The sequence below is a fragment of the Poeciliopsis prolifica genome, unplaced genomic scaffold, assembly GCF_027474105.1.
Source record: "Poeciliopsis prolifica strain line A6 unplaced genomic scaffold, Auburn_PproV2 SCAFFOLD012, whole genome shotgun sequence".
Classification (NCBI taxonomy): domain Eukaryota; kingdom Metazoa; phylum Chordata; class Actinopteri; order Cyprinodontiformes; family Poeciliidae; genus Poeciliopsis; species Poeciliopsis prolifica.
The window spans coordinates 11,113,841-11,124,001 of record NW_026562387.1 but is presented as its reverse complement, the minus strand read 5'-3'; the positions used below and the strand labels follow the sequence as shown (position 1 = coordinate 11,124,001).

The window sequence follows — 10,161 nt, the reverse complement described above, 5'->3', positions numbered from 1 at the left end:
GAGAAAAGTTGAGCATTTTTTTTTATTGTGTATGCAAATATCTGGTTGCAACTGTATTATGACTAATAAGCAGAACTGTCCTCTGTCACTCAGTCTTCTTCTCAATGTCCTCCTTCCATTTGGCTTTCTTCTCATAGTTGTATATAGACAGGGACTCATGTCTGCCAGCAGCCTGCAAACAAACAGAATGGAATCTGGATAAGACCATTTTGATAACCATGAACAATTTCAAGTCCAAGCCAGAAGTTTCTACTCGCCCATTTTTTATGCATTCTAATATTCTGAAGTTTAATGGTTAATTTGGGGGGGGGGTGGAGAAATGCTACAAAATACAAAAATTTAGTGCAGAAACTTTAATGTGGACTTTTTTCAAATTCACGTAGGACTGAAATTATACATGCTCTGACAAATCTTGATATATATTTATGCCTACAAATGGCCTTTTGAAGGTCCAGATTTGTATCCAATCAAGAATTTTTGTTACTGCATAAACTACACAAGCCTATTCAATCAAATGTGACTAAAGTGAACGTTTTTGTGAAGAGAAACAGGCAAAATTCTCAGTCTGTGCAAACGAAGATTGTAAAAACCTCAAAACGCATAGAAACTACAATTGCAGCTAAACGTGGCTTTGCACAGTGCTGAGTCTGGGGTGAAAACAGATGCTACACTTTTCAGGCTTTTGTTTGCTAAATAAATTGTTAAACCGTGCAGCATGTTCTTTCCAATTATTCACTCAGCTATGCTGAAACACTCCAAGATCTTTTAGTTGTATTATTTTTGTAAAGCACTGTATGTACTTTAGCGTCTCAGTATAATTTTGCATTTGATGTCGAATTGTGAAATCTACCAGATGTTTACACTTATGCGTCTCTTGTTTTACAAAAATAAAAATAAATCACTGAAGTTCTATGTTATATACTCATCGCTACCTGAGACAGATAAACAATTTACCTGCATATTTATAATCCCATAATTCAACTCCATTCCAGTTTATAAGATGCTTTACGACTGCAGCTTTCCAGTGGTGAAACTACACTACGGATCAGTTTTGAGACATTCAGTCAAAACAAAGACACCTGACGACTTCACCTTTAGCCTATTCATGATGACTCAGCAGAATTGACGAGCACAGACATGAACACATTCCTGTTCTACTGCATCACTGTAATCCCAGAACACAGAGCAACCGGATCAGAGCCACACGTGGGTGCGATGAATTTCTGCTTTGTCACTCACCTTTTTGCCCATAATCACCATCAACACACAGGATCCTATTGTCAACGCCATCATCACGTAGGCAGCTTTCACTCTGATTTTGTTCCTGGCTTTGTCAATCGTCTCAAACCTGTGGAAAATATAAAAACCCACCATGTAGTTGGTTCAGAATAGGCGGGAAACAACAAAAAGGACGCAATCATTATGCTGTTTTTCTTTAGGCTATTTCGACACAAAGGCTGACGTGTTCCTTTATGTCAACGGAGTCAAGGAAACAATGATTGCTGGATTTTCAAGCTAATCTTCACATGATATACAAATGTTTATAATCAAGCCTATCAGATCTTTCAACAAGCTCCTGAGCTGCTCTGCTGCTGCTGTTTGCTTTGGACACAGAGCTTCCGTGTCGACACTTACAGGTGAGCTGAATTTACCTCATAAGCATGACAAGCAGATCTTTATCTAATCACAGCAGCAGATCAGATGTGATCTCCACCCTGATGTCAGGAGCCACATTAATTACCTCCAGGCACAAACAGACCCCTTGTTTGAACAAAGGACGTCTCAGAGGGACCAGCTCCACGCCGCACGGCCGCTCATCCACTTAGCCAGCTCTGTTTTTGTGATGTGGAGGCAATCGGATGGCAGTGCGCTCGGGTAGGGGAGGTCTGGCATAAACAGGAAATGGCTACTCACGTCACAGTCTCTGGGATCTGTTCCATGGACTTGAAGCGGCCTGTCCACACTAACATCTTCCTGTCCAAGTTGGAGGGGCTGTAGCCGGGGGGTTTGAATGAAGCTTGCGGTTCTGTTCAGAGAAAAGAGGGGCAATAAGAAGTGGCCATCAGTATCCATTAACTTGACTCAAATCAGGGATTTGCTCCATCGCCCAGAGATTGTGGCCCCATTTCCTGTGCTCCTCTTGGCCTCTTGGGACGACAAACAAACAAACCTAACGAGCGTGATGCACAAGATTGATGGGGAAAAAGTCCAGGATGCTTCAAAGCATTCAAAATGACAACTTGTCGTCTGCTTCAGCACTTTTTATGACAGGGCAGCTTTTAGTTAAACTTTCTCATAAATGTCATCCAGCGTGTAACACCTTTCTATAGCGCAGCTGAGATCAACAGATGATAAGTAGATCAAGTTGCACTGCAGGGAGGGGCATGTTGAGACCAAGACTAAAATAAAAGAAAAAGGCAGTTTGCCTGAAATCAAACACCTCACCTTGTGCTTCTGCTGGGGAGGACTGTGGCTTGACCTCTGGAAGTTTATTGCACATCCCTCGTACCCTCTGACCTGGACAGAAATGAAACAGATGCTCTGTATATTTCAACTATTCACACATTCTCTAGTTATGAGATGATTTTCTTGCCTAGATTCACATCGCAAAATATTAGACCAACAAAAAACACAAAATTAATCTTTAACAACAATAATAGCTTATTCAGTTAAGCTACTGTTTATTGGTTTTAGGCCACTTCATACAACTGATGAAAATAGGTTGATAAATATTATATTTAAAAAAACACACTTAAAGATAGATTATTAGAAAATAATTCAAAATACTGGCTGAAGCAGAAGAACTGAGTTGAAATACTCTACATTACAAGAAAACCTAATCATCCAAGACGGTTCTTCTGACCACATTTCTTTTTCCTTCACTAATGCAATGAGCCAACTTGAATTTTTGAGCAATCTCCTCTAATGTTTTCTTTGCCTGACCTATGCAAGTGCGAAAATGTAAAATTCGAACATCTTTCTCAGAAATTGGATGCAAATTAAAAAACATAGTTGTTGAAAACAGCTACCTTGCTTTAATGATAGGTAGTGAGCTTTTGTTTGTTTTTTTCTGGACAAGTCAAATAAATTGAATAAAAACTTCAAAAGATCAATGTTAAACTTAAAGCCAAAGTTCAAGTGAATCAAACCACTTTTTCAAAAGAAATAACATAAAACCTGTTGAACAGAAAATAAATAAATGATAATTACCCAAGTTAATCTAAGAGAAAATGAGTAAAAGTAAATTGCTAGGCCTAGTAAAAAAAAATTAATTAAAAACATCAAAATGTGGAAAGTGGACTGCAATCAAATTAGAAAGAAGAATATAAAAATGATAAAATCAAAGGTTTTACTATAAATGTAAATTAGAACAGACTTGTTTTTTTCTAATACTTGTTACTCGTGCAATAAACAATAACATGACCTGGAAACACTCTTACCAGGAACTGCAAACAGCTCCTATTAAGTCCTGAGACGTGTCAACATTCACTTTAGCATCATCACACCAAGCAAATATGCATCTAGTGGGTTATTTTAGCGATCAAATAACCTCCACAAAGAATTACAAAAATGCTAACTGCATAGTTTTAGAAAAGCCAATAACAACGAGTATGAAGATGGTGGAGTTCGCTAGTTTGATTCTTGAGATCCATGAAAACTAAAACAAAAACAAAAGCAAGCCATACGAACCGAAAAAGTTGCCCGTAAATAGGCGAGATCTGACGAAATTCATGGCTGTACGGATTACCGACACCCGGTGTGTCCAAAAACTGCAGCGAAGAGCGGGGGAACTCTTCCCCTTCAGCTACTGAAAGTCAACTCGCTGTATGAAAACAGGGCCGCCGCGGCGCTGACGTAGAATACGTCGCATTATTTCAGGATTGCACGTAAACGTGGCCGCCATGTTGTGATGGGCACTTTTGGAAAAAAAAAAAAAAAAAAAAAAAATATATATATATATATATATATATATATATATATATATATATTATATATATATATATATATATATATATATATATATATATATATATATATATATATATATATATATATATATTAAAATCTTTCTTTACTTTTAATCTAAAGAAAGGTTTGTGTCTCGAAAGGTTTTACATAAATAAGGTTTTACATTCTGATTGCACAGTTTGTGAACTGTAAATGTAAATGACTTCCCATTACTATGGGCACAACATTTTACATTGCTTTAAATATGGCTCCAACAGTTCAAGCCAAATCTAGCAAAATGTAATAACTGAAGATGATCTATAAATATTTCGTTCTCCAAGATTCAGTTCCTGCAATGATGGTGACATGCAGGTTGTTTTGTGTGGTTGGCACTGCCATGTGCAAACAGTTCCTGTGCTGTTCCAGGCAGCCAATTTGACAGCTCCCAGCTCAGCGTGACAGCAGTTCCTCCTGTAAGCTGTACTGAATCAGAACAACAGTGACACAAATCTCTGGCAGCTGCAGGTTTCATATAAGACAGTCTGCCTGTTATTCAGTAATGTATAGCAACCAAGTGTAAGAGATTTTTATTCTAGACATGTTCTCCGAAGTATGACTTTATTGTGTATCCACAGACATCAGGATGCATGATCTAATATGAGGAATTAGCAGCACACCAGCTGGAAAGTGAATAAATAATAAATAAATAAAATATCATGGTTATTAGTTCATTTATTTATTTTTTTATTTACTAAAAGAAAGATAAGGTATGGTATCTGCAGGGTTTCAGACTGAATGCCTGATGAAAACTGTTCCTGAAGAGAGTTAAGTGAGTTTCTGTTCAGGCACCGCCTTGAACAGCCATCTCGTGCTGGTGTCGAGAAGGACCCTGCAGTCCACTATGGCGGCGCCCAATGGGACTTTAAACTGTGAGGACTTTTCCATGTTTCAGGTAATTTAAACCAAAAGGATTCATTGTTTTTACACAAACGCCGCAGAGTGAGAGGTCGGCCGGAGTCCTCGGTCCTCAGAAGTTTGCATAATCGGTTCTTTGTTTTCTCTGAATTATGACCCTCCTGATCCTTCAAGGATCCAGACTGGATTACAGAACTGGAAACTTGCAGCATGTGTGCTTGGAGTTAGCATCACAAAGAGTCTCCATCAGCTGATCCGAGTCTACTTGATCAACGCATTATCAGAGTGTTCAGTCCTTCACTATGAAGCTCACAGTTTGTCTTCAGGTCAAATTACGTGAGGAATTACATAGTTCCTAAAAGGAACCATGAATTATTAGAATTGTGCAAAAACAAATGTTATATGAACTGTTTTTGAATGGCAGACTTTTTTTTTTTTTTTTTTACCAAGAAGGGTTTTGTTAAGATTTTTATACCCTAGAACTTTTTTTATTGGAGTTTTATTTGATGGGTAGTTGAGTATAATTGTAATGTTGTAGAAAAATACCTTTTTTTTTAAAGTGATTGTACAAATAAACAACTGTAAAATGAGATTGATTTGTAATCAATCTCATTTTAATACCCCAAAATAACTGCAGTGCAATAAATTGCCACAGCTGGTGAATAATGTAATCACAGTGTATATTCAGATTTTCTGTGAACGCCTCTTTAGATCTGCTAGGACAACAGGAAGATGCTGTGGAGAAGTTTAAACCAAACCACAACAAACAACTATCCTCTTAAGACTTGACTGTCCACTTAGCAGGCTGGACAAGGAGAGTATTAGATATAGAAAAAGCCAAGAGGCTCATTGGTAACTCAGAAGGAGATTTAGAGACTCACAGCTCAGATGGGATAATCTGCTGACCTGACAACTTTTAGCTTCATACTTTGTAAATCTGAGCAGGAAAGCCATCAAAGCTCCCACCTGCAGTTTACCAGTGGTGTAAGGAGGCGGTTGTATGACAGAAAAATTTGACCTGCACCCAAAACTCTACGTAGCAGAAAGCTAAACTTTCACATCACCTCAAAAAACAACAAATGCACAGTGAAACATTGCGGTGGCCGTATCAGAGAAGACAGAGAAGCTGATCTGAGCAGATGGAGCTAAGTACAGTACAAACATCGAAAAAAACCTATTTGTGGGTGTAGAACTCACTGGTGTCAGATGAAGGTTCACTTTAGCAAGACCCTAAAGATACAGCAAGAGCAGCATGCTTATGTTTTGGAATGCCCTAGTCAAAGTCCAGATATTAATATGGGAATATTTGACTTAACTTTGAGATTATTTTCATATTCTTCTTATCATATGTGATTTAACTGGGCATTTTTGCAAAGAATAGACAAACATTTTTGTCTACATTTCCAAAACTGACTTAGAAATTAAAACAAAGCCCCAAAAAGACTAACTACTGACTCAACTTGTATTTGTGAAAAACAAAAAAGAATATACAATTTTCTTTCCACTTCATAATTGTTTTCTGCTTTTTGTCCTGTCATGTAAAATCTCAATAAAATTAATTTATTTGCATTTTATAAATAAAAGCGTCTTTTTTCCAGGAGGGGTTGAAGGTGATGCGCACTATAGACGACCGCATCGTCCACGCCCTGAACACGACTGTGCCCACAGTGTCCTTCTCAGGAAAAGTGGACGCCACACAGACCTGCAAAGAGCTTTATGAGTCGGTGAGTGTCCGAATGAAATTAAATGTGAACTCTGCAGGTTTCTGCACAGTTGTAACTTATGTCTCCATATCTCTTGTCTGCATCTCACAGTTGATGAAAGCCCATCTGAGTAGAGACAAAGCCATCAAGGCGTGCATAGCTCAGAAATCAGAGGTGGTGGTGCAGCTGCGGGAAGAACGAGAAAAAGACAGCGACAATCTGAAACTGGTCAAACAGCTTCGAAAGGAGCAGACCAACGTAAGCCAGAGCAAATTAAAATACATTTGTGGATATTAATATTCTGTAATGGCTAGTATCTGACTCCTTCAATGTATTTTTTAAGATTAGATATGCTCACACAAATACATAAGCAGTTAATTCCAAAGATAATCATCTTGTAAAAAAAACTGATTGTTACTTTTTGTCTTGTGTTATCCTGCCTCCAGTTGAAGCTCATGCAGTCAGAGCTTAACGTTGAAGAAGTTGTCAATGACAGAAGTCTCAAGGTACAAATGCGTCCCTATCATTCCTTTATTCATCCTTAAAAATGTAAAACAGTACTTGTAAAACACTACTTGTGTTTTTATTCCCTCTCAGGTTTTTGTTGAACGATGCAGAATCCACTACCTGCCTCCGAAGGTGTAGCGAAGATCCCTCTGAGGAAAGAGAGCCTCTTCGCTCTGTGTTTCAAACCAGACTGGGGCAGAGCGTGTGTGTGCCGCTGCTGAGCACCGACGGCTCAGCAGGCGACACTCGTCCAGCGACCAATCGGAGCTCCTCTCCACTTCACCTGTTCTCAGTGTCATTATGTTATAGCAGAATGAAAGCTGTAAAAATCATCTTGATTCACAAGGGGTTATTGTACAAAAGCTTTTTAAAAAAAAAAAAAACACACAATGAACTGTTTTCAAGCGACTTCTGTTGTCCGTGTTTTAAATCGTTAGCATAAACCTGGTGCTTCTGACAGGCAATGAGCTGAGCTGGACCTGTTTTATTATCATTTATCATTAGACATCTTTATTGTTTAAGATCTATCTCTCAACATGAGATAGATCTTTACTTAGTATATTTAGATATTTTATATAAGACATTACAGCTCTTTCAAAATGAACATCACAACAACCCAAAATAAGGTTAAAAGTTTATTCTGATTTATTACAAAGCTTATCTCTAATATTTGGTGCTGCAAAAAAGTATTTGCACCCTCATAGGTTTCTTTTCTTTTTTGCCTCACATTTTAGTCATATCAACCTGACCCTGTGTGAAACTGAATTTCCCACTAAACCTAATAAACAGTTGAGGCCCCCTTGGTAGCAACAATTGCCATAAAGAGTGAACAAATAAAGGCAATTAGTCGTTCACATTGTGCTTTTAAGGTCATGCCACAGAAAGGCAATTAGATTCAAGCCTTGACTTGGTCTAAGTTTAGCAAAACCTTAATTTTGTTGAAGTTCAAAGATGAGCATGCAGTTGTGTTTTGAATCACTTGTCTTGCTGCATAACTTGCTTCAGTTTCAAACTGCTGGTCAGACACGATCCTTCTCTGATAGAGAACAGAATTTCTATCATTTCTATTCTAATCATTTCAGAATTTCTGATTCTAATCATTTCAAGATGTTGCCTAAACTGTCTTGAGGCACCAAAACAAGCCTTGGAGAGTTATTTTTTGTTCTTGTTGTGAGAGGCTGCAAAGTAGGGTTGCAGTTCATCTAAAACAAATTCCACCAATTTTCAGGAGTCGAGTTTCATCTGATATATTATTTTTAAAAAGCTTTGATCAGGACCTGGGAGTGCTTTTTGAGATTGGATCAAGATATTCTTAAAATATGCCTACATAGTGAACACACTGTGCTTCTTGTTTTTTGTTTGTTTTTATCCTTTTTCTTATATTAAGTTTAGATATGAGGTCTTTTTATAAAATAAAAAGTCTTTTGGGCAGTTATAGCTATATTTAATAGATGTTAGTACATTTTCAACATATTAATGCAATCAGTAAGGTAGTCATACTGCAAAATAGCTGTATCAAACAACCACTAATATACTGACAGAAACAGTCAAACTTAAGCCATCCCAACATGCTCTTTCATATAACACAGCAGTGCATTTTGCTGTAAGGCTGCCGGGGTGAAGTTGTGTTTTCTCATCAGTCCAAAGGTCTGATGGGCTCCAGAGGATCTCCTTCTTCGTGTTTTTCTACCCTCTTCAGTAAAGTTTTAATCTCTCCCCTTGTTGGAGAGCTTTGGAAGGCATAAATATGGAGGTATTCACTTCCTCCTGCATGAACCTGAAGGGAGGAGACAGCAGAAAGGCATTTTTGTTTCATTGGAAGTAATATAAACACATTTACATCTCGGAACACAGACTATTTGACAGTAATAGAATATGATGTCAAAGAAAATCTGCAGGTATCACCTTGATGAGAAAGTTTGTTCCTGCCATTGGTTGTTCCCTGTATTCAATGGCCTTAAATATTTCATAGCTCTGTTTGGTCCACTTTTTCTCTGCGTCGCTCTTCAGCTGTGAGTTGGTAACATTAAATAGAGATTGAAATCTGAGCTGCAAAGCTGCATGAAGACAGTATGAAGGATGACTGGAGCTCACCATGTCACAGATCTCCTGAGTTTCTTCTGTGGCCGGTTTTATCTCTGTCCATTTTCCAAGCATTCCTGCCATGCTGGTGATTTCTGGTGAAGTCAAATGTCTGTTGCTGTAAACTCAAAATGAGAAAGACGGAAGTTTTCCAGCATGTGGTTATCGTATTTGCTCTGGGTAAAGACTGGAATGTGGTTCTCCTACTTAACAGGTGGAGCTATGAGTGAAACCCTCACCTTTTAGTGAAAGAAACTAAAAATAGGAATTAACCACCAAAATCTAGATAACATAGGATAAACGTGACATAAAGAAAAGAGTGAAACAAAGTCACTGACAGAGACAGCCATTGCCCTTTCTTTGTTTTAATTTTATTTTGAACTTTCACTTTCTCAAAGACTAGACCACGTTGAAGTTTAACGTTGAAGAAACAATGGTGACGTGCTGCCCCCTAGTGATGAATCAGGGGGTTTTCCTCCACAACCACTGGGACGTCTGGTAAAAATGTGTAAAAAGCCGAAAAACATTCAACCCATATAAACGAATGGTTATTTTTGAATTAAATTTGTTTTATCATCGCTCGATCATGTATGTATATACATATGCATGTATGTATGTATGTACATCTGTAAATATATATATATATATATATTTTTTTTTTTTTTATTATTATTTATTTATTTATTTTTTGACAGAAAAATTGACTACAATTAAGCATATTTTTTCTTTTATTGCCTTTTACTCTCAGTGTATGGACTACTCTTTATGGCCTGACATGATATGAACAGAAGACTGTTCTTAACGCTTTTTAGAAGAAACTACAGTCTTCGACATGTCATCTCCACTTCAGTTCAACTTTTTAGTAGTCAAGTCTTTTGGAGTACTTTTCTTTTATTGTTGCACACCAAGATAAGGAATTAATATTTTCCTAATTATTTTTTGTAAAATATATTGAGCTCAGTCAGATTGACTGTAGACTCTACAGTCAATCTGACTGAGCTTATTG

At 37.5% G+C, this 10,161-nt stretch overlaps 3 protein-coding genes across 3 annotated transcripts; 1 reads left to right on the top strand and 2 right to left on the bottom strand.

Annotated features, from left to right (window-relative positions):
* Positions 1-3: 3 nt before the first annotated feature.
* Positions 4-3,841, bottom strand: fam162a (family with sequence similarity 162 member A). Its single transcript, XM_055037803.1, has 5 exons — positions 3,691-3,841; positions 2,446-2,517; positions 1,915-2,026; positions 1,240-1,348; positions 4-172 (listed from the first exon to the last, which is right to left on the bottom strand). The coding sequence occupies exons 1-5, from the start codon at positions 3,731-3,733 to the stop codon at positions 86-88; spliced, it is 423 nt and encodes a 140-aa protein (XP_054893778.1). The 5' UTR covers positions 3,734-3,841; the 3' UTR covers positions 4-85.
* Positions 3,842-4,825: 984 nt separating this feature from the next.
* Positions 4,826-7,468, top strand: mix23 (mitochondrial matrix import factor 23). Its single transcript, XM_055037802.1, has 5 exons — positions 4,826-4,900; positions 6,462-6,587; positions 6,678-6,824; positions 7,013-7,072; positions 7,164-7,468. The coding sequence occupies exons 1-5, from the start codon at positions 4,850-4,852 to the stop codon at positions 7,209-7,211; spliced, it is 432 nt and encodes a 143-aa protein (XP_054893777.1). The 5' UTR covers positions 4,826-4,849; the 3' UTR covers positions 7,212-7,468.
* A 101-nt stretch (positions 7,469-7,569) lies between these two features.
* LOC129364881 (cystatin-A5-like) lies at positions 7,570-9,374 on the bottom strand. The gene is made up of 3 exons (XM_055037806.1): positions 9,168-9,374; positions 8,979-9,083; positions 7,570-8,850 (listed from the first exon to the last, which is right to left on the bottom strand). The coding sequence occupies exons 1-3, from the start codon at positions 9,237-9,239 to the stop codon at positions 8,710-8,712; spliced, it is 318 nt and encodes a 105-aa protein (XP_054893781.1). The 5' UTR covers positions 9,240-9,374; the 3' UTR covers positions 7,570-8,709.
* Between the last annotated feature and the right edge of the window lie 787 nt (positions 9,375-10,161).

What these genes read in the sequence shown, in the direction of transcription:
- fam162a (XM_055037803.1), bottom strand. Translation starts at nt 3,733, where the DNA reads ATGAATTTCGTCAGATCTCGCCTATTTACGGGCAACTTTTTCG. An exon ending in CTCCCCAGCAGAAGCACAAG is followed by an intron (nt 2,027 to 2,445) that starts GTGAGGTGTTTG and finishes TTCTCTGAACAG; the next exon opens with AACCGCAAGCTTCATTCAAA. An exon ending in TGGTGATTATGGGCAAAAAG is followed by an intron (nt 173 to 1,239) that starts GTGAGTGACAAA and finishes GTTTGTTTGCAG; the next exon opens with GCTGCTGGCAGACATGAGTC.
- mix23 (XM_055037802.1), top strand. Translation starts at nt 4,850, where the DNA reads ATGGCGGCGCCCAATGGGACTTTAAACTGTGAGGACTTTTCCATGTTT. An exon ending in AGGACTTTTCCATGTTTCAG is followed by an intron (nt 4,901 to 6,461) that starts GTAATTTAAACC and finishes TCTTTTTTCCAG; the next exon opens with GAGGGGTTGAAGGTGATGCG. An exon ending in TTCGAAAGGAGCAGACCAAC is followed by an intron (nt 6,825 to 7,012) that starts GTAAGCCAGAGC and finishes TCCTGCCTCCAG; the next exon opens with TTGAAGCTCATGCAGTCAGA.
- LOC129364881 (XM_055037806.1), bottom strand. Translation starts at nt 9,239, where the DNA reads ATGGCAGGAATGCTTGGAAAATGGACAGAGATAAAACCGGCCACAGAA. An exon ending in CTCAGGAGATCTGTGACATG is followed by an intron (nt 9,084 to 9,167) that starts GTGAGCTCCAGT and finishes ACCAACTCACAG; the next exon opens with CTGAAGAGCGACGCAGAGAA. An exon ending in GAACAAACTTTCTCATCAAG is followed by an intron (nt 8,851 to 8,978) that starts GTGATACCTGCA and finishes TCCTCCCTTCAG; the next exon opens with GTTCATGCAGGAGGAAGTGA.